The following is a 22,743-nucleotide window of genomic DNA, read 5'->3' on the forward strand; positions in this document are numbered from 1 at the left end:
CTCACTTCTCATGCACTAATATTGTAAAAATCAATCAAATGCAGGTAAATTACATTTGATTATTGAACATGTTTGAAGAAAAAAAGCCTCCATCATAGCTCTTCATTAGTAGATATTAATTTTATTTTTTACAAAAAGGTTGGCAGGTAATTCTCTCAGTGACAGCCTCAGATTGGTTCTTAGGGTGCTGATCCCCCTTCATTGTCCATATGAAGGGAGAGACAAGAAGACAAATAGGGGATGTGGATATTTCAACCTTATTACACAAATAAATTATTGGGCTTGTTAACACATCAACTAACGTTTGTTAAAACAATTGTCATCAACTTTAATTGACTGAATTTATGAAGTAATTGGGCTTATTAACAAATGAAAACGGTGTGTATATTTTTAACTCACCTGTAATGGGAATAATGTTACGCTCAGTGGGAGCAGTGATGCTGCACTTTGGTCTGAAAGATAGCTGGCAGGTCAGGAGTAAGTTTGGTGGTTGAGATGCGAAGGACGTCACGGAGATGGCTGTCGGTCGTTCTGGTTCTCAGCCTGCTTTTGTTCAGCGTTAACAGAGAGAATGTCTGCTCACTTATGTATGTTGAGCCGAACAGACTCATCATTCGTTTTGCATGGCGTCTCGTCGGAGGAAACTTGGCCTTTTCCAAACTCCGGTAGAAGTCAGGTAGGGAGAGAAGCTGATGCTGATTCTTCAGAGAATCATCACACTGAATTTCGATCAGTTCTAATTGCAGACTCTCCTCCACTTCTTTTGCATCCATTGAAAACGGAGCCGCAAACAGTGTGATTTCCTTCTCAATGACAGAAAAATCTTGGAAGCGCTGACTGAATTCTGTCATGAGAGATGTGATCACAGACACATATTCTCCCATTTTTGCAGAGAGCTTGGCATTTGGAAATGCGCATTGATTTCGGTCAGCGTGGGGAAGTGCGCTACATTGAAGTTGCGCAGTTGTGACTCGAAGAGACGGAGCTTCGCACGGAATGCTTTCATGTGCACATACAGCTGTGGTACCAGCTGCTCTTTGCCTTGTAGTCTCGTGAGATCAACTAAAAAAGCCAGGCCTGCCAACCATAAAGGGTCACTGATCTCATGGAGAGGTCTGCCCTTTTCTTTCAAAAACTTGTCGATATTTGATCTCAGGGAATAACACCACTGCAGCACGGAGCCGCGACTGAGCCAGCGCACTTGAGAATGGTAGAGTAGGTCCCCGTATTCAGCATCGACATCAGAGAGGAACGCTTGCAATTCTCTGTGGTAAAGCCCTCGGGCCATAATTTTTTGACATTTTTCACAACTGTGTTCATCACATCGCCAAGCTGGATTATCTTGGCACAGAGGGCTTCTTGGTAGATGATACAGTGCATTTTAACAGTCTCACCTCCGCTCTCCTGCACCTTGGCACTCACCATAGAAGCCATTCCTTTGCGCTCGCCTGTCATTGCTGGAGCCCCATCCATTGTAATTCCACACAGCTTGTCCCATTTAAGTCCAGCCTGGTTAATTGAATCTGACACAGCTTCAAAACATATCCTTCCCAGTTGTTGTCCCCTTTAGACTCCGAAGATCAAGCAGTTCCTCCGTAATGCAAAAATTCTCATCAACTCCCCGCAAAAAAATTAACAGCCGTGCAGTGTCCGTGGCATCTGTGCTCTCATCACATGCAATCGAGTAAAAATCGAAAGCACAAGCTTTATCTGACACTTGCTGTTTTAAGTTAGCCGACAAGTCTTCAATTCGCCGCACAACCTTATTTCTGGACATACTAACATCGTTAAAATCCTGCATTTTCTCCAGGCACATTCCCACGACTTTAGTGAGGCACTGTTTGATGAAGTCACCGTCTGAGAAAGGTTTCCCGTGTAGGGCAATGAGTTGAGCTACTTCATTGCTGGCTATTGTTGCATTTTCTTGAGCTTTGTTAGCACGGAAAAAAAAACCCTGCTGCTGCGTTAGCAGGCTAGCTTGCCATTTGCTTTACCTTCTCTCTCCGCTCGGCGCCAGTGTAGGACGTGAAGGTCTGATGTTTCGTTTCATAATGCCGTCGTACATTGTACTCTTTCATCACGGCAACACTCTCATTACAAATCAAACAAACACACTTCCCCTTGGTTTCTATGAAAAAACATTCATTTTTCCACCGAGTCTGAAATTTTCTGCACTCGCTTGCAATCTTGCGTCTCTTCGGTTCCGGCATTTTTGGTGACCCTGAGCAAATGTTTTCTTCGATTGCTTGCTTTGTGGAGACGCTGCCTTGTTCAAGACAATAGCGCCATCTAGTGTTTAAATTAAGAAATGCAATACAGTGGGCCATAGTCCATTATATTTTTAAACTTTGATACGGGCCCATTAAAAATGGATGGCGGGCCGCAGTTGGCCCGCGGGCCGTAGTTTGGACACCCCTGGTTTATAGCATGTTATATAATAATAAATAGTATAACATTGTAATGTTTAACATAATTCATAAGGCAATATATAGTATTGTAATTTTATAGTGAATATACAGCTGTGTGGTATACAGTAGGGTTGGTAGAATAATACATAGTGTAATATTACAAGTCTAATATTTTACAGTCTAAAGTATAGGGTAGTCTAAAGTAACGCATTGTGTAATTCAAGGGTGGGTTTGTCTATGGTAGTGTATATTACGGTGTATAGTTGTGTAATGTAGGAAAAAGTTTATTTGGAGACATATCAATATAATGCATAATGTTAGAGCTTACATTGGGCTGTGTATACGGTATTATACAATGTAGTTTAGATTGGAAGGTATAACATTACAATGTATAGTAGTCTAGTTTATGGCATGGTTGTAATGCAACACAGGACAGAGCAGCACATCGTGGCTGTTTCTCCCCCCTCCTCCGTTCCGAGCATGGATGGACTCGTCCGTCTGAACGAGGCTCGTCGCTCTCCGTGGTGCTAACGTTGGAAAGAAGGAAAAAACCGCCACCCATTTTTTTCGCCATATGGCATTGTAATGTATAACGACTTATTGTTAATAGCTCAGCTGATGGAGAGTATATAGAGTTTATTGATAACATTGATGTAGTTTGTATTTTAGTTTTTAGTAGTTTACTATATGGTATTCATTAGATAGTGTAGTGTATTCCCAGTTACTTTATGTTTATAGCTCAATTTATTGAAGAATATATTGAGTACATTTATTATATTGATGAAGTTTCTACTTAGTTTTTTTTCACATCGGTTTATTGTATGATAGTTGGGTAGTTGCAGTCCTTTAGCGTCCATATACTAAATGCCTCTGCTGATATGTAAACTTTGACTTTAACATAGCTATTTCCGTGACCAGTCACATGCTAATCCCTCACATTAACATCATGCTAATCTCCCAGTTACATGCTAATTTCTGACTTTAACACCCTGCTGATCCAACACTTTAACGCAGCTATTTAAATGCTAAATTATCCTGTTTGATATGTAAACTCCTTTGTCAAGGCACTTTACCTCTCCCACCTAGTTTAAACGACACTGCGAATCTTAGCAGCAGTCATTGAAGTGCTGTCGTCCCGACAGTTCTGTTCCTTCACCTGAAGAAGGCTACTTATGTTGTGGCCGAAACGTCGTGAAAATTTTATTTTTTATTACGTTTTTTTTTTCCATTCTACGTTACTTTACCGAAAGAACCAAGAAGATGAATCCCTGCAGTCACGAAAGCTTTAAATCTGAACTTTACGCAATAAAAAATCATAGTGTAAGATAAGACTACAATCGTTGTCTGCTGTGAGGATCTTCTGTACTCAGGGCCCCGAATGTTTGTTGCAAGTGAAAGTTTGTCTCAGCAAAATATAAGATTTCTCACAGTAGCATACCGTATGACCACACGTCGCTCTGCACCTTGTAGAGCCCATGGAACATGCTTTCTGAAGACATCCACTTTACAGGCAGAGGCACCTAATGGACATGACCGCATGGCCACAAGCACAACAACAATACGTTCAGTAAATTCAGTTCAGGCCGATGCATCGCGATTCGTCATACGTTTTTTGCGTCAGGCCATATTCATCTGGCCAAATTAGCGTCATCTAGCCCTCCACTACCCTGAAGGGTTAAATGTGTAGTGACATCACGGGATGGCACTGTGTAGTGCCGGGCCTAGAGAGGCACGGCGTGCGGTGTATTGACATCGCGGATACCACTCTGGTGTGGGTGTAGTACCGGCCCTAGAGGGGCTCGGTCAGCGCTGATTGATCCCGCTGGATAGCATCACGCTTGGCGTGCAGTGCCAACCCAACAGGATAGGGTGTGGGAGTGCCGACCGTAGGAAACGGGTTACTAAATGCCATGGCACTCTGGTTGACCCGAGAGGACACGTGACCGGTTAAGTCTACAAAGGGGCCCCAAGTGGGGGCTAGGGGTGGTCACGTGGTCGGGGTCCAGATCCTGCTGCTCGATGATTCTAGAAGGTGGTCGTGGCCAAGGGCGGAGCCAGCCACGCCACAGAGAATATAAGCTGGGTCCCCCAGAGGGACCGGCGTTGTTGTTCATCCTGAAGAAACCTTTGTCTACGTCTACGTTCTACCGAGTCTCCAACACATGGACTGGGACCCGAGCTGTGGTCCCGTTCTGTCGTAGCTAGTCATGTTGTAATTAGTGTAGTTAGCCTGGTGGTCACCACCACAGGTTGTTATTCTGGGCCAGTTACCCCGTGTACCACATGGGGGGGGAGGAGGAAGGAGATTTGTGAAATTGCCCCATATTTTGAACTGTCGGCAGAGCAGGGAGATTGAATCCAATTGCCGACCTCTGGATTGCAAGTCCAGGGTGGGAGAGCCATTGAACCACCGTGTGTGGCAGCACCCCCACTCTTTTTTTCTTAGGGGCTGTGCAAAATAAAATAAAAACATTGAGTACAATTAAAGTGATGGGCCTTCTATCCCGATGATGGTGATGACATTGGCGATACTGATAATGATGCTGATGATGCTAAGTAAGGTGAAGGACTCACATTGCCCTTCACCATGTAGTTGGGGTCAGTCTGGACGTCCCGTGCCAGCCCAAAGTCGCAAATCTTTGCGATGTGTCCATGCGTTACCAGCAATTTCCTCGCAGCCAGGTCGCGGTGGATGCACTAAAAAAAAGAAAAAAATTCCCTGTGTGGCCTTCAACAAACTTGGGGCAACTTCTGTGAAGGTCGGCCACGGTACACGACGGGGTGGGTGCCCAGCAACACGCCCGGCCGCCTTTGTCTCCCCAGTGTAGATGTTTACACACCGCACCAGGTACTCATTTGAGACTGAGTCCACCTGGGGAGGCCCAAGACCGGTTCAGATAATTGTCACTGATGTTGGCTGTGAGCGGGAATCGAACTCTGGCCGTTGGGTTCGTAGCACAGTGAACTAACCACTGAGCGACCACTCGCTACCCAGACAGCCATATTAAGGGCAACAAAGACGTGCACCACAGACACAGTCAAATACAAAGACACAGTTAAACACGCACAGTCACAGAGACACAGTTAAACATACTCTTTGGTTCTTTCGGTAAAGTAACATAGGTATAAAATAAAACAAATCACGACGTTTCGGGCGCTAAACCCTGTTTGTTTGGTATGCTTCTCTCTCTGTGTCCCCTGTTGTATCTGTGTTAGTTCCCCCCTACTTGTGTGTCTGTATATACATCTGGGGTTATGTGTTTCCTCTCGTAAATTTAGCTCTTCTGTACCTAATGATGGCTGCTTGTGTTGCAACCGAAACGTCGTACGCTATTATGTTATTTTATTATTTCTTATTTATACGTGACTTTACCGAAAAAAACAAAGAGTAATTCCTGCAGTCACAAAAGCTTCGAATCAAGTCTGAACCACCTCTACGGGGAGGTATGAGGTTTGTGTCTTTGTGTTGTCTCTGCTTGTGTATCTGCCTTTGTGTCTTGGCTTGGATTTGTGTCTCTGTGCTGTCTCTGCCTGTGTGTGGGCCTTGGTGTTTCCGAGTGTGTGCTGCTGCACCCCCTTTGCTCCATGCATACCTCATGCTAAATTGTCCCATTGTCTCTCAGCCTTACCTTCTCTGCCTATTTAAGGCGACTTCACTGTGTGCGTGTCTGTGCTGGTTCACTCTACTTGGATGTCTATGTGTGTGTGCGCGGTCTGTATTTTAAATGTCATACTTAACTTGCAATTTAGCAATCTTTGAAATAGCGTAATCAACCAGACTATGCGTTAATTGTGTTTTGACCGACCGTCTGTGTTGCTTTATATGGTTTCCAAATTTTGCTAAACCCTGTTTGTTTGGTATGCTTCTCTCTCTGTGTCCCCTGTTGTATCTGTGTTAGTTCCCCCCTACTTGTGTGTATGTATATACATCTGGGTTTATGTGTTTCCTCTCTCTCGTAAATTTAGCTCTTCTGTACCTGATGATGGCTGCTTGTGTTGCAACCGAAACGTCGTACGCTATTATGTTATTTTATTATTTCTTATTTATACGTGACTTTACCGAAAAAAAACAAAGAGTAATTCCTGCAGTCACGAAAGCTTTGAATCAAGTCTGTAGTGCCTCTTGTTAAACAGTGCTTCAGTTAAACAGGAAAATTAATAAATCCAGCAGGCATGACTTGAAAAGTAACACATTTACATTTTGGGTGGCACTCTAAATCGTCCGGTAAATCGTGTCGCCAATTATAATTTCTGCGTTTATCTGCGCGTGTCTGTGTACCCCCAGTGGAGGAATACGTGCGCAGCTTGCTGGACAACCCTGAGTTGATTGACCGTCTGGCACTGGCCTCGGAGCAGGTGAGACTCCGTATGCGTGCATCAGCTCTGCCCCCCCCCTCATATTTATGGTGCGGGCCTGTACCCTTGTCCGACCCCTCACTTCCGCGTTGCATCCAGCTGCCTCACTGAAGAAAGGGACACTTGCCTTGCGCTGAGTACGACGTTTCGCTGGTTGTAATCGCCAGGGAAACGATATACTCGATTTGTAAGTGTTGTGGGTTTACTCTCCAATACACTGGCGTGCTGCAGTAGTAACTAATTGACACGTTTTGTTTTACGTAACAAACCTTACTAATTGTCTGTGCCGGGTTAACTACGCACATTTACGCGCTCTTACCCAAAAAACCTTTATTATGGATAATATTGGTCGCAAAAGAACACGTGTTAAACAGCTCCCGTTAAGAACGTCTCATCCTCACCATCAATGGTCAATCAATCAAATAAATCCTAGATTTATAACGTGGCATATTTACCAAAAAGCAGAGATGGAAGGGTGAAACTCTAGAGGTAGCTCTTTGATATCCGCTTTTGTGGAACGTTCTCTAACACGGATGGCCGTACTGCTCTGAGATAAATCAGACTGGATCCTTCGTCTCGTTACGTGATGGCGGTTGCAAAATTGTTGTTGACGCGTGCATGTGCCGTGCGTGTGCTGTGTACGTGTGCAGGATGTGGTGGAGTCCCGGGTAATCTTCCCCGAACATCTCCCGCTGTCCCAGCTGCAGCAAGGTGTGCGCTCCGGCTGGTTTGTCCAGGGAACCTTCCTTGCGAGTCGTGAGAATTACCTGGAGGGGACTCTGAGGGTGCGAGGGGACGGTGACAGTGATAAAGAGGTACACGTTTCACAAGCCTGCGTCTGGAAGGAACAATGCTGTCCGATCGTATCTGTGTGAGTTTTAAAAACAAATTTATAATTAAGCAGTGGCATAGCGTTCTTGGCATGAGCAGTAGCTCTTAACCTTTACTGCAAGGCTGCAGTAAAGGTTAAGAGCTACTGGGCTAAAATATTTGTATTTTGAACGTCTTTTGCACCCTACGTAGGTGTCATAGCCTGGCTCCTGCCCCCCCGGCCTGTGAGTCTTGGTGCAGTTGCACTGCCTGCACACTCGATAGCTACGCCACCACAACTACAGTATATACGTTAATTGTGACTACTTTAATAATAGGGTTTTTCCCTTTTTTTTCTGGCAACAAAACTGAAACCTTTTACAAGGAATCATGTGTGCATTAACCACAATACTTGTGGTCAAAATGCAAACAAAAAACACACTATGATAATATATGCATTGTCCTTGAGACTGATTGGTTCACACCAGGGACGGCTTTCTTTTGAGCCTCGACCCAATTGGTGCGAGACCAGAGGACGCCAAAAGGCGTACGCATATATTGCAAATATTATCAGTGTGTTTTTGTTTGCATTTTGACCACAAGTATTGTGGTTAATGCACACCTGATTCCTTGTAAGAGGTTTCAGTTTTGTTGCCAGAAAAAAGGGGAAAAACCCTATTATATTTTGGTACTGGCAAAGGAGGTCTAATGATGGTTGTGACTACTTTGTTAACAAAATGAATGGTCTATTTCCACCTCCAAAATGTAACGTTAAATAACAATTAGGTACATTGGTCCTTTGTTGGAAAAAAAAAACCCAGTCTAGAAATTGCCCTACTTGAACATATGTTACTGAAAAACATTGGTTTCAGAAGATTCATGGGCTCATAGTCCTACATTTTAAATTGTTTATTCGTGGTATTAAAACTCTTGTACAGTAAAACCTTGGATTGCGAGCATAATTCGTTCCGGAAACGTGTTTGTAATCCAAAGCACTCGTATATCAAAGCACTCGTATATCAGTTCTGATCACGTGACGCTCGGCAGTACAAAGCTGCTCGTATTGCAAGACCCTCGCTCGTTTATCAAATTAATATTTATTAAAAATTTTGCTTGTCTTGTAAAACACTCGCAGACCAAGTTACTCGCAATCCAAGGTTTTACTGTATATGCTGCTCTCTAACAGCACTTGGCCCAGCGGTCTGTTAAGACTATACGGGGGATCTTTTTTGTCTGCGTGCAGGTGTTGATCCAGGGCCTGCAGCATTTAAACCGCGCGATGCACGACGACATCGTGTGCGTGGAGATGTTCCCCGAGGAGCGCTGGGTTGCCCCCTCCTCGCTGGTCCTGCACGATGAGGGCGTCGCAGGGGACGTTGCAGAAGAGAATGAAGAGGATGTGGTGAGTGGAGCGTCAACACTGCCGAACCAAAATCAAACCCAGACACCTGCAGTGTGCGTGTCTCTCTCCCCGTGGTCGCATGGATTTTTCTCCAGGTCCTCCGGCTTTTCCCTCCACAGTTACAATCTGACATGCACTTAGAGTATGTGGCTGCTATCAATTTCAAATGTGATAAGATACTTCACTGAACGATCATTTGTGGCCAGGTCACTTAAAAAGAGCTATAGAGCTCTCAGGGTCCTTACCTGGTAAAGTTATTTAGTTTATAGTTTTTAAATAGTTTTAATATAAATTTTGATTTAAAGCTTTCGTGACTGCAGTAATTCATATTCTTAGTTTTTTTTCGGTAAAGTCACGTTGAAGGGAAACAACAAAATAATAAAATATATAAAACAATAAAAAAATTCTCACGACGTTTCGACCATAACTCAAACGGTCGTCTTCAGGTGTGTTGGTTTGCATAAATTTATTTTTAAACGGCGCATTTATTTATTTATAAAAACGTTAGCGCCACGCGCAACGATTTGGCAGTTTATTTAGGACTAGCCCATCTATATTCTGAAAAGAGGAGGGGGGAGACAATTTTTTATAATGTATGCTGTCTGAAAGCCACTGTAAGCGTGAACAATCAATTAAGACCTGAAATGGTTTATCAAATCTTTCCAATGATTGCTAAGATAGAATCCATCTTCTCGGTTGAAATTGTCTCTGTGCTTGTATATGTGGATAGCCTCATGAACGAATCTCTCATGGAAGCCAGATGGCTTACAAAGAACCTCTGTCTTGGAAAAGTCAATGGCATGTGAGCCTACTGAATTAGAACAATGATCTGCCACGGCCGAGGTGTTGGTCCTACCGTGTTTAAGGTCTGCTTTGTGTTCACGAATGCGGTCCGAGACATGGCGTTTGGTTTCTCCAATGTAACTACTACCACAGAGGCAACTTAGTTTGTAGACACCAGGGTATTGTATGTCCGGAATCACATCTTTTACAGACGGAACCAGATCACGGATTTTATGTAATGTGTTGAAACGGACCTGGATCTTGTGTTTATTTAGGATTTTGGAGATCTTTTTTGTGACCCCCGCAATGTAGGGTAAAGTGATGGTTTTGAAAGGCTCCTCAAGAGGGTTCTTCTTCATGGTTTGAGTGATAGCTTTGCGGATTGTATAGTCGGAGTAACCATTAGCCCTAAGAGCTTGGTGTACGTGCTTGAGTTCACTGCTTATGTGTTCCTGGTCGGATATGCATTGGGCTCTATGATACAGAGTCTTGATGAGAGAATTCTTCTGTGATGAATGGTGGTGGGAATCCGGTTTCAGATAAGCATCCGTATGGGTAGCTTTCCTGTAGACAGAGTGGCTCATTGAACCATCAGGTCTCTTTTTAATTAGGACATCCAAAAAAGGTATCTTGCCATCTATTTCGACTTCCATGGTAAATCTGATGGCTGGGTGTATGAAATTGATGTGGTCGAAGAATTGGTCTAGAGCAAGCCGGCCATGTGGCCAGATGACAAAAGTGTCATCACGTACCTCTTCCATAAGGTTGGGCGCAGAGAGGCAGTCTGGATGGCGTCAGTCTCAAATTTCTCCATGAAAATGTTAGCTATAACTGGAGAAAGGGGGGAGCCCATTGGGGTGCCCTCAGTTTGTTTGTAGAAAGTTCCATTCCAAGTGAAGTATGTATTGGTTAAACAGTGTCTCACCAGGGGGGGTACCTCAGTGTTTAGTCCTTGATGAACCAAGTCTTCAATGATTGCAATGGTGTCAGGTACAGGAACCTTGGTGAATAAGGAAACTACATCAAAACTGATAAGCAGGTCGTCTGGGGACAGGGAAATACCCTTGATTGTCGATACCAGGTGAGTCAAATTTTGTACCACAGAGGTGGTCTTTCCAGTGAAAGGACGCAGGATTTCAGACAAAAAACGAGCTAGTTTGTAGGTGGGGGAGCCGATAGTAGAGACTATGGGACGAAGGGGTGTATCTACTTTATGTATTTTTGGTAAGCCGTATAATCTTGGTGGCCTGGCAGCAGAAGGTTTCAACGAAAACTGTTTAGATTGATCAATTAATGCGGTTGAATCAGAAATTATTTTGTTGGTTTGTGTGACGAGGCTGTTGGTGGGATCTCTTTTTATTTTTGTATAACTACCATCGTCGAGTAATTCTTAAATTTTGTTGTTGTATTCTATTTTATCCATGATGACAGTAGCATTGCCTTTGTCAGCTGAGAGGACTACAATATCATTCCTCTTTTTTAATTTATATAATTCAAAACGCTCATCTTTGCTGAGGTTGCTAGCTGGCATCTTAGCGTTTTTGAGGGTTGCAGCGATTTCAGATCTTGCTACGTCTGCAGCGATGTGACCCAGGCCCCTGAGAGCAATGTCGCAGCCAGCCATCGGTGGCTGGCTGCGACACTCCCGCTACCCGAACGTACGACTGCACCGTGACGCCCCGGACGCCGTGACACCTCACCCGTCTGTCCCGTGGTCGGCAACGTCGGGCTCATCCTTCTGTCACTTGATGCGCGGCCACGCGGCTCTGTATGCAAGCCGTCGAACCCAAAACACGAACGGTGACACGGTGAATTGGAAGTCAGGGTGGATGAAGTGGCACCACTGTGATATTTTTTTGTTTGAAAGCATGGCAAACTCACCTGTGATTCAACCTAGGTTATTAAGGTGTTGTAAGTTGATAGTCTCAGCCCAGTCACCAATAACTGCACCAAAAACGATATTAAATTTGGTCGTGCACTTCGATTGTTTGATTTCCATCTCTGAGAAAACTACTGCGTTTGACTGCCATGTGATGAACATTACTTTGATTGGCAGAGTGGTTGGAAAAGCACTGCCCCCCTACAATTTGGACTGCATTTCACTTCAATGGATCTTAGAAGTAGCTCTGTTATGTCTGCTCCTGTGGGTCGTCCTTGACCACGAAGGGTTTGTATAGATTGCTTGTCTTGTGCGATACCATTAACACAATGAGAAACTAAATTGGTGAAAAGTTAAATATATTGTTAAGATGTATTCTTTGGGTTGTATCTTTGTTTAAACAGATGTCGGTTAATATTCTACATAATGTACGTTAGGTACAAGGTTGGCATTGTGGTTGTGCTTTTCATACCTATTTGCCACTGCACAACCGAGCGACACCATGGCTGGCACGGTTTAGTAGGCTGCAGTTTGTTTATCCACTGCAAAAGCGGATCCATGCCATGGACGGTCAATGCTTTGAACAAGGCTAGGCACGTGCAGATGACGCTGTGGTGCCACGTCCCCGCGGTGTACTGACTGCCGTCACACAATGTGTCGCTAGCCCCGCCCCTGGCCCTGCTCGGCCCCCGGATATATTTGGATGCCTTGTGGGGCCAGCATACTACGGTTTGGTTCTGGTTCGACACGGCAAAAAGCCAGTGGGTGACCACAGACACTTCGAGAGATCTGCACTGTCTGGGTTCCATTGTACCAGTGGAAAAGGGATACCGGTGACGATTGGCCACGTATGTGCATATGCATGTTGAACTTCTTCCGTACCATACGTAGACAACCGTGCTAATCGTCGGTGTGCTTGTGCAGGGCCATTTTGTGCGCTGTCTGGGCGAATGTGGGGATAAGGAGACGGAGACGGAGGTGCTGCTGCTGGAGCACGACGTGCCACACCAGCCCTTCAGCCAGGCCGTACTTGCATGCCTGCCCCCTCCCACGTTCAGCATCACAGCAGAGGTACGCATGAGACGTGTGACGATATGTCAATTCATCGATTGAGTTCAATTCTTACGCCTGCGGTGTGTTGGTGTGCTTGGTCGTGCATGTGAGAATCCTTTACTTCAATGTTCTTTATTACAAGGCCCACGGGCCACTGGTGGCCCCTGGGTGGCCTTTGGTGTGGCCCATGACGTGTGGCCCCCGACGTATAGGCCCCCGACAATAGACAAATGCGAAAACAGCCCCCATCATCATCATCGTGCTGTCAAACCTCAATAGTTTCAAGATGTTTGGCCTGCGTAGAATACCTTCTAGAGGACCTCTCTGGAGCTCTCCCTCCAGTCGAGGTCCTTCCGCTGCACTGGCATGAACGAGAAGCCACGGGGCTCTACACCTTTACCGCAGACCGTATATAGAAAAGCCGTCGACCTGAAAGAAAGTCGATGGCTCGGACACATCATCGTAAGAAGAGAGGAAATTCACATCGGAGGAAGGAAGGCGACGGACTTATGGAAGCACCAGGGCGGAGATCCGAGAGGCAGGCCTCGAGAGATGCGGATCAAAGTGGTGAGCCAGGATGTGGAGGACTCTGCAGTAGCCGTGGAGATGGTCCAGTACATAAATGAATGGAGCAAGGGGACTACAGACTTTTTTCCTATAACGCTGTACTTGCGTTCCTGAAGAACACCGAATTGTGGAAAAATCGCATAATAAATAAGATAGGGTAAAGCACAGTCCGCGATAACACGTGAGATGCGTACGCAGGCTTAACAAAGACTTCGGGTACGTGAGTAGCATCTAGAAGCATCCAGAAGCATCCCACCTTGTGTGATGCTACACCGAGGCAACCGTACAACTGCTTATTCTGCCTCGCACAACGCAGTTCTGTTCACTCGATCGCCTTTTATCCAATTCGCATCCATGTTATGAAAAAAATGTGTTCCCTAATGCATTCATCGCATTATATCTAATTCACGATATGAAAACACGCGGAGTTATAGGAGAATGGACTGTACTTTCAAAATATTCAGTCGCCTATTGAGAAGCTAGAACGCCATTAGAATGAAGTTGGTTTACCCATGTATGGCTCACCCTGTGTTTTGTTTGTTGTAAGGCAGCGTTTTGTTGAACCTGGTGCTGTGTGTGTCCCGTACAAGGACCAGGCTGGCAGGGAGGACCTCCGTGTGTTGTCCATCTGCAGTGTGGATCCTCCAGGCTGCACAGACATCGACGATGCCCAACACTGCAAACCGCTCGACAATGGGAACGCCGAGGTATTCATTTGGTGGTGGTAATCGTGGTCACGGTCGGGGTAATTCGTGCCTATTCCTTTCATGGTTTTGTCAATGCTAGCGGAGGTGACAAGGGGAGTTTAATGACACAATGATAAGTGCACTGCACATTCATCCTGTCAAGCTGGTTTAGTTCCAGTCATGGCTAACACCGGTACAGAGTGATATCTAAAAAAACTGCCCAAGTTCTCCCCTTCACCACCTGCATTGACCATCGTAACAAAGCAAGGTCAAATGACAATCGCGACCCATTACGGCATGGAGAAGCCCTCATCCTGCAGTGGATTGACAAAGGGGTGGACAATATTCCTGTTTTTAAGTTTCCAAACATTGTTGCCTTAGTGCCCGTATTCTTGGTATCTGCTCGGCTCAGGACTGACTTCAACATGGCTCGGTTCTGGCTTGATCTGCTCCGTTGCCTCCAAAGAAGCATGAGTGGCTCAGCTGTGCCTTGGCTCACGCTCAGCTCACAGAAATTCTGAGCGTGGCTGGGAGCATGCAGGGATATACGAGGAGGCACAAGGGACACAGAGGCTCAGGGCTGGAACCATGCTTAGAGGCAGCTCGGGTTTTAAGCATTGCTTTGATGTGGCTTATTGAGAATTAGAATCAGAATATTTATACTGGAGGAATCCGATGAGCTATAAAGCTATTTTTCACATGTCCAGTAGAGGCGGGTAAGAACGTTACAACAACAAACAGTACAAAACATAATAGTAGTGCAAAGTACAAGAAAGACAAACAAATAACCCAAACACAAACAAATACAACGAAACCATCCCCATCCTACCAGGCAAAGCCCACTGAGGTATTGATTTATTTTTGATTAGTGACCTGGCCACAAATGAATAGCTGAACAAAGTGGCCCATCATTTGGACATTTATAGCAGCCAAAATAATAGAAATAATCTCAATGCATGTTGCGCGAGAGCCAAGCCTGAGCCAAGCCATAGCTAAGACTCCACTGGCCTAAGTGTCCACGTCACTGGCCGAATGCCTGGTTCACAATGAATGCACCAGGTGGTAATGGGTGTGCATTTCATTTCACATTATTGTGCTTTGGTTGGAGTGGCTATGGTGGAGGTTATGCATGCATGTGTAGTGAGCAACTTCCGACAGACGTCTAGTAGAAGGCGTCTTATTTATTAAAAGCACACAGGGCGATACACTTCGTAACGCGGCTACACCTAGGCTGTACAAACACGCAGCCCATCTCCGTCCTGCGTAGCTACGCTGGTTGGTTGACGAGCGTAGCGGCGGAGACAGAGCTGCTCTTGCAGAAGAACCAGCCACGTGGTCGAAGACGAAGAGATGACGACCGTAGCGACGCAACCAGGACCCAGACCCCACGCTAACAGCCCCGAAGTTCTGATTCGGTGCTCTTTATATCTGCCTGGAGTGGCCAAGCTCCACCTCTGGCCACGCCCCCATTCTAGAACCTTCTAGGCCCTTCGGGATGGTTCCCGGAGCTTCTCGACTGACTCCGCCGTTGACCTTTACCCCAGATACGCCCCTTCATAATAAGGCATTATGTAATGCAGCTATAACCTTAATTACCCTTACAGGCCGGCAGGTATCACCCTGTCATTACACATCCATGCATGTGAGGGTGGTGACGGTGTATTAATGTGTGTTCTAGGTTGGGGTACACATCGCCGATGTGAGCTACTTTATCCGGCCGGGGAATGCCTTGGATGAGGAGGCATCTCTGCGTGGTACCACAGTTTACCTGTGTGAGAAGGTGAGATGTGGATTTCTTCTTGCCACAATATCAAGTGTTTTACAACCCGCCGATTTCATCCTTTCATTCTTAACTTTACGACATGATGTAAAATATTATGATGTAATGATCATCGCGGTACCAGTTTCCCCACAACTGTAATTGTAGTTGACATTTTCACCACATTTTTTTGTGTGCTTTTCAGTACTTACCGTATGAATAACAACAATGCTAAATATCTCTCATGATGTATTAAACGAGGTGATTTTTGTGGATTTCTTATCATATGATGTACCGTCACATCATGAGCGACAGGCTATCGGCGCAGTGTAACACTCGTGCCTTGCAGCAAGGAGACGCTGGGTTTGATTACTCAACTCTTGTGCCTTTTTGCTTGCTGTTTTGTTTGTTCTCCCCCCTGTTAGTGAATGGGTTTCCTCTGGATTAATCAGATTTCCTCTAAATAAAACCCATACAATCTTAACTGGCATTCGCGAAAACATCCCCTTGCTGAACAGTTACATGCAGGTGATTTAATCATGTGTGGGTTTGCTTGCAAAACACTCGTTGAGTTGGTGCATATGTATTTGCCAGATTGTGTTTATTGATAGAGAAGTGGTTGCGTTTATGTGTTTTTGCACCTGCAGAGGATTGATATGGTGCCAGAGTTATTGAGCTCAAACCTGTGTTCCTTGAGATCCAACGTCGACCGGTGAGATGCACCAACAACTGTGAACTCGCGAGTGCGCACATTGCAACCCATACTCAGCAGCTAACGTGCGTTGTTGCCAGGTGCACATGTAATCCCATGATGCGTGGTACTGCAAAGCTTTTGCAGTCGAACAATGGTTGCTACGTATATATTCCAGTTGAGTAATTTGTAACAACCCAAACCGGTATTTGGCCAAACATCCCGCTGCTGAAAGAATGACTCGACTACCAAAAACTTGGCAAGACCCTCCTGAAAAAGAGTCTCGAGACTTTGCGAGGCTTTCCTGAGTGAACACCCTGCACCACTCCAATGTCGACGACTCCGCCACTCAACGGTGAATGGCGACGGTGCATGTGCTGTGCGCGTGCAGGCTGGCGTTCTCGTGCATATGGGAGATGACTCCAAAGGCTGAGATCGTGAGCACACGTTTTACCAAGAGCATCATCAATTCCAAGGTGATTCCCTCCCCCCCCCCCACAGACGTTCAGTTTTTGTAAAACTCTCGTTTGCTTTCACGTTTATTGTATCAGTGCCTTGCTATGTTAGTGCAGTTGAGGTTTCCGGATGGCTGAGAGGTCAGAGCGTTGAGCTTGCACCTCTGGGTTCACAAGTGGAGCGAGATGAACCGGGTTCACAAGTGGTAGTATGTATGTTGAACTTCTTTTGCACCGTATGTAGCCAACTGTGCTAATCGGAGGTGCGAGGTAGGACATGAAAGTAGTGAGTTGATGGTCTCTGTCCAGTCAACAATCACTGCACAAAACACAGAACATGCCAATTCGTCACGAGTACAGCACACCGGTGTGTTGTACCAGTGACGAATTGGCCACGTTCTGTTTATGTGACAACCCTTACTAGTCGGCTGTGTCGGGTGGTGGCGGGTTTAACGACACATTTATGTATTTACACAATCTAACCCAAAAAACCTGTATTATGGATGATATTGGTCACGAAAGCCTACGTGTTAAACTCACTGCACAAAAGACCACCAAATTACATTGCACTAAATTTGGTTAAATTCCAGCTTTGAGAATTCAAAAAATATAAATTTTACTGTCTTTGGGTGAGCGTAACCCTCAGTGGTCATCGGGCGCCACGTAGACATCTGTTGAGTTCTGGCTTGGGCTTGGATCAGGCGTGGGCATTGTGTAATTGCGAGGACCCCATGGTTCACCCGTGGTGTGTTCATCGTATCCCCGCAGGCGTCTCTGACGTACACAGAGGCTCAGCTAATGATGGACGACGCCGGGCGGAAGGACCCGGTCACCAGCAGCTTGCGTGGCCTCAACTCCCTGGCCAAGATCCTCAAGCAGAGGCGCATTCAAAACGGGTAACTCATTTTCAAGATCCTCATCCCCTCCACCGCCTCTGGAGCGCTGAGCAGTATTAATGGGTGCACCACATTTAGTCGATCGGCAGGTCGCCTGTGGCGCGGTAAAGTGTGGTTACTCCCGTGTCTTCTAAGACATCCGGCCAGCGTGGAAGAGTAGGCTAAAATACATTGAGAGGGACTGTAAAAGGGTGTATCTCTAGAGGGGCCCCCTCTTATGGGAGCCCCCTTCCAGCAGTGGCTTGAGCAAGCAATTGCAAAGCTGCACCTGTAGGTTTTTTTGACCCCATGATGCATGAGGCTTGGGTGAATACCATGCACAAACAAGTGTTACAGGATTCATACTCTTTGTTTTTTTTTCAGTAAAGTCACGTAGGTAAAACTATAAAATAAAATAACAACTAAATTAAATCACGACATTTCGGGCGCAACACAAGCGTCCTTCTTCTGGTGGGACAACCACAGCCAGAAACAATTGCTGAAGTGGGCAAAAAAGGGCTGTTGTAACAGGCTATATAGGTAAGAGAGTGGGGGGGAGCAAGGGGGGAGAGATAGAGAGGGGGGTGTGGGATAGGGGAAGTGGGGTGCTGCTAGAGGGATTAAAGGGGCGAGCACGGCAAAATGCCGGGGGGGGGGGGGGGAAGTGAGCGGGGCTGGGAGTGGGAGGCTGAAGAAGCTGGAGATGCGGAAATGAAGGCAACAATAAAGAAGTTAAGGTTTTACCTGGTTAATAACATCCTTCTAGATTGGAGTGTTACAGGCTGCTGCGGGGCTACATTGTGGGCAATAGAGGACAATGCAGTGACATAAATTGTTTTACTCTACTTAATGCTCCCATGTCTGTGCTCCCCCACCTTTGCCAGCGCGTACTGACCACCACGGTTTAGTACGGTAAAACCACCCCACGACTCGCATGACATGGGGGTGGCCCTCATCCAGCAGTGGATTGACTTAACGAGCTCTGCATGTTCAACTCAAATATCTGAGTTTGTGAAGTGTCTTATATTAAGATTCTGTGTTGTTTTGGCTGGACATGATAATCGCTCATGTCCCTTCTCCACCCGTAGGGCATTGACTCTGGCATCCCCTGAGGTCCGATTCCACATGGACAGCGAAACCCATGACCCGATCGACCTGCAGACCAAGGAACTCAAGTGAGTCTCGTCAAGAAGACACCTCCCATGACTGCAATCCGACTGTTGTGCAGACCTCTCTATCAGAATCAAAATATATATTTCTACTGGAAGAATCCGATGAGCTATAAAGCTCTTTTTTCACAGATGTCCAGTTGGGGCAGGTCACAACGTTACAACAACAAACAATATAAGCACACGTTAGGATTGCAAAGTATTGGAAAGGTAAACAAATAACTTAAACAAATATACAAATAAAACTAAACTATTTTTATCTTTTTAAAAAATCTTACCTGACCACAAATGATAGCTGAACAAAGTGGCTTATCACGTGGGAAATTTATTATCAGCAAAATAATCTAAGATAAAGATTCTTGACCCTTGTGATTGATGTGTTGTGGTGGCGGAAACTGGTGCGTGTACACAGGGAGACCAACTCGATGGTGGAGGAGTTCATGTTGCTCGCCAACATCTCCGTGGCAGAGCGCATCGTAGACGAATTCCCCGAGTGTGCGCTGCTTCGACGCCACCCGGCGCCTCCGCCTTCCAACTACGACATCTTGGTGAAGGCGGCGAAATCAAAGGTAGAGTTAGAACCCCTTTTAACGACCACCCTTGTTAACTAATCGCTTAACAACGGACCTCCATAGAGCTCAATGTGTAGGCTTAACCGACCATTTCCCTGTTAACGACGGGCTGTTGTAGGTACAGTAAATATGAATTAATGCCACGTAGAAGGGAAACAATAAAATAATAATAATATAAAAAATTAAATTCTCACGACGTTTCGACTGCAACACAAGCAATCATCATCAGGTGTGAAAACCACAACAAGAAAATTTGAAAAAAGTGGCAGTTATTTTTAATGTTAGCACCACGGAGAGAGATTTGACAGTTTGTTCAGATGGACGAGTCCATCTATGTTCGGAAAAGAGGAGGGGGGAGACGAAAAATAATGGATGCGGTCTGAAAGCCACCTTGAGCGTGATCAATCAATTAAGACCCGAAATGGTTTATCAAATCTCTCTCCGTGGTGCTAACGTTAAAATAACCGCCACTTTTTTCAAATTTTCTTGTTGTGGTTTTCACACGTGATGATGATTGCTTGTGTTGCAGTCGAAACGTCGTGAGAATTTTATTGTTTTATATTTTTATTATTTTATTGTTTCCCTTCTACGTGAATTTACTGAAAGAACCAAGAATATGAATTCCTGCAGTCACAAAAGCTTTAAATCAAAATGAATTCATGCATTTATTAACAGTGTTTATTTTAATATGATGTGTTTATAATGTTAGTATCTTTATGTATTCATATCCATTGTTTAAATATTATAAAATACGTGTTTTGGGTGAACAAGGGAAACTTTCGATGCTCGTGTTCGTGGAACCAATTACCGTCTTTAAGAGGGGTTCTATCGTCTCTAGATTGCTGTTAACCTTCCTTCAATATCATCCTCCTCGCAAGGAATTCAGAGGTCGCCGGGTGGCTCAAATTTTTGTTTGAGGTCTTTTGGTTTAACCGGGTGAGAACTCAAGAGACCATAATAGTCTCATTTGCAAGGGTCACCTGGGTCACCCTATGACCCAGAGATTACAGCTGGGACCCTGGCTTCAAAATCCAGCAGCCGCATTGAACACACTGTGTTATCAAGTGTAGGGAGTTGAAGGACTCGGCTCGTTTCCCAGCTACTCCACAGAAATAAGCAACAAAAAACCATCACGATAAATGTAGTACTGTATTTAATTTTAGATAAATTCCAGCACTGAAATGTTGAAATATCAGGTCGACTTATTGTGATGAACATTGTGCTCAAAATGGGTGGGAATGTGCTACCCCCTACTGTGAAGCAGAGGTGCCTTGAAACGATGTCAGTATTGGCCTGAGCGAGCAATTGCAGGGCTGCACCTTTTACCTTTATCTTGAGATGTAGCCGTATAGGTTCCACTCGCCCTTAGAGGCAGAACAACTCAAAAGGTGTGACGAACCACAGACAATGCTGGAAGGCAGCCAGGCACTGTGCCAGATGTAGATTAATCCACTTGCTGTACTGCCTTCTCCTGGCAAGCCAGGTTATGGAAACCTGAATGCCCACAGGAAGTGCGCGCATCCTGGCCACGCGCTGCGTGATGCAGGCCATCTACTTCTGCTCCGGCATGGAGCCCGACACCCACCACTACAGGCTCGCCACCGCCATCTACACCCACTTCACGTCGCCCATTCGACGGTGACGTGCTCTGGCGTCAGGCACACGCGTGAAATCGACCTTCGCGATTATTGAGGGGACTATGTTGTTGTCTTGGTGTGGTCTGGGACTGTGTTGCCTTTCCCAAGTTTAGGAATTTATTAATTAATTGATGTACTTATGCAATGTTAATTTGTCATTATGGCACACCTCCGATTAGCACGATTGGCTACGTACTTGTATATCTTTTTTCTATTATTTACTTTTAGTGATTTGTTTACCTTTCCTATTCTTAGCACTCCTATCATCTACCTACTGGACATCTGTCAAAAAGAGCTTTTATCGCGAATCGGATTTCTCCAGGATAAAGATTCAGATTTTGACTTATTTTTCTAAAAGGTCCTTTAAACGGGAAGTTTGGCCAATTCCTTAAATGGTTGTTTGGCTTGTGTTGGAGAAAAACTAGAGGATTCGGAGAACACCGACGCCTACAAGGAGGGTGACAGTGTTCCACGTGCAGAATCAAGAATCCATTGCCGTGTTGCAGCGGCGGCCAAAAGTGAATTGCAATTCTGCCATGGATCGCTAACGATTTTGTTGTGGATCTTAAATAAGAACACAGATATGAGCAGGCAGCAATTTGCGTTACATCTGATGACAAATAAAAAGTCCTCAACAAAGAATTAAATTCATACATTAACAAAGATAATTTCCACCAGCAGATGGTGCTAGAACGTGGTATGGCCAGAGTACAGTATTCTATCAGGGTTAAATTCATCTGAGTCATTGTTTGCGTAGCTTTCTGGTGGATCGTGAAACCCGCTGAGATCCAACAGAATGAATCGCGGTGCTTGGTGGATTAATACCGCTGCTCCGTTGGCATCTCGTGGCCATACCGCAGCCTGTATCTACTGTAAATTTAATCTTCATATTAAATAGAGGCTACAACAAATGTGAATATTGTTGTTGTTGTCTCCCTGTACCGTTACAGATACTCGGATGTGATTGTGCACCGGCTGCTGGCCATGTGCGTGGGCGCCGACCCCACGTACCCGGCGCTCACCGACAAGCAGAAGCAGCAGCAGCTCTGCAACAACCTCAACTACCGCCACAAGATGGCGCAGTACGCCCAACGCTCGTCTGTAGCTTTCCACACGCAGGTGGGAGGCGGAAGTGTGGGCCACGTGGAGCTTGCACGGCGTGTGCTTAGGCACCTGATAATGAGTCCATTCGTCTCTTGAAAACCATTTTTAAGGTCACGAAAGCAGGCATCGTATTGTGCGTGTAGTAAGAATCAATTGTTTTCTATTCACACGCTTACGTGTGGTGGTGCCGTGGCTGTACTGGTTGGCTACACTTGACATTGCTTTTCAGCATTCTTCTGTGTTTGCTGAAAAACCTCGTCACTTGGCACATTTGCCCATGATGTGACAACTTTATTTGATTGGCTCTGTCAGGTGATGGAGGATTATAGTCAATAATCCCCATGACATGATGCCAATAGCACAACTGGAATAAATTAGCGGGGGGATGCGGAAAATTACCTTAAATTTTGTTAAGTAATTATGGGCTTGGTAAGTGATGCGCGTGTGTCTGCTCTTGGCCACGTAGCGGTGATTAACGGCTGTTGTTGTTGTGGTCTCAGTTGTTCTTCAAGAGCAAGGGAGTGGTGAGCGAAGAGG

At 45.4% G+C, this 22,743-nt stretch overlaps 2 protein-coding genes across 2 annotated transcripts; both read left to right on the forward strand.

Moving 5' to 3' along the window:
• The first annotated feature begins 437 nt into the window (after positions 1–437).
• On the forward strand, positions 438–16,970 carry LOC142905595 (exosome complex exonuclease RRP44-like). Its single transcript, XM_076052220.1, has 6 exons — positions 438–470; positions 13,849–13,965; positions 15,623–15,724; positions 16,351–16,415; positions 16,786–16,870; positions 16,962–16,970. The coding sequence occupies exons 1-6, from the start codon at positions 438–440 to the stop codon at positions 16,968–16,970; spliced, it is 411 nt and encodes a 136-aa protein (XP_075908335.1).
• Positions 16,971–18,817: 1,847 nt separating this feature from the next.
• On the forward strand, positions 18,818–21,097 carry LOC142905569 (exosome complex exonuclease RRP44-like). Its single transcript, XM_076052199.1, has 3 exons — positions 18,818–18,899; positions 19,306–19,462; positions 20,974–21,097. Exons 1-3 carry the CDS (start codon positions 18,850–18,852, stop codon positions 21,004–21,006), a joined length of 240 nt encoding a protein of 79 aa, XP_075908314.1. The 5' UTR covers positions 18,818–18,849; the 3' UTR covers positions 21,007–21,097.
• Positions 21,098–22,743: the final 1,646 nt, after the last annotated feature.

This window comes from Petromyzon marinus, chromosome 55 (assembly GCF_048934315.1).
Source record: "Petromyzon marinus isolate PM22_M1 ecotype Great Lakes invasive population chromosome 55, UKy_Petmar_22M1.pri1.0, whole genome shotgun sequence".
Classification (NCBI taxonomy): Eukaryota; Metazoa; Chordata; class Hyperoartia; order Petromyzontiformes; family Petromyzontidae; genus Petromyzon; species Petromyzon marinus.

Excerpts from the sequence above, each read along its gene's own strand:
- LOC142905569 (XM_076052199.1), top strand. The coding sequence starts at position 18,850 with ATGGACAGCGAAACCCATGACCCGATCGACCTGCAGACCAAGGAACTC. Across the intron at positions 18,900-19,305 it reads CTGCAGACCAAGGAACTCAA|GGAGACCAACTCGATGGTGG; the intron begins GTGAGTCTCGTC and ends GCGTGTACACAG. Across the intron at positions 19,463-20,973 it reads TGAAGGCGGCGAAATCAAAG|GAAGTGCGCGCATCCTGGCC; the intron begins GTAGAGTTAGAA and ends GAATGCCCACAG.
- LOC142905595 (XM_076052220.1), top strand. The coding sequence starts at position 438 with ATGCTGCACTTTGGTCTGAAAGATAGCTGGCAG. Across the intron at positions 15,725-16,350 it reads CAGTTTACCTGTGTGAGAAG|AGGATTGATATGGTGCCAGA; the intron begins GTGAGATGTGGA and ends TTGCACCTGCAG. Across the intron at positions 16,416-16,785 it reads TTGAGATCCAACGTCGACCG|GCTGGCGTTCTCGTGCATAT; the intron begins GTGAGATGCACC and ends GTGCGCGTGCAG.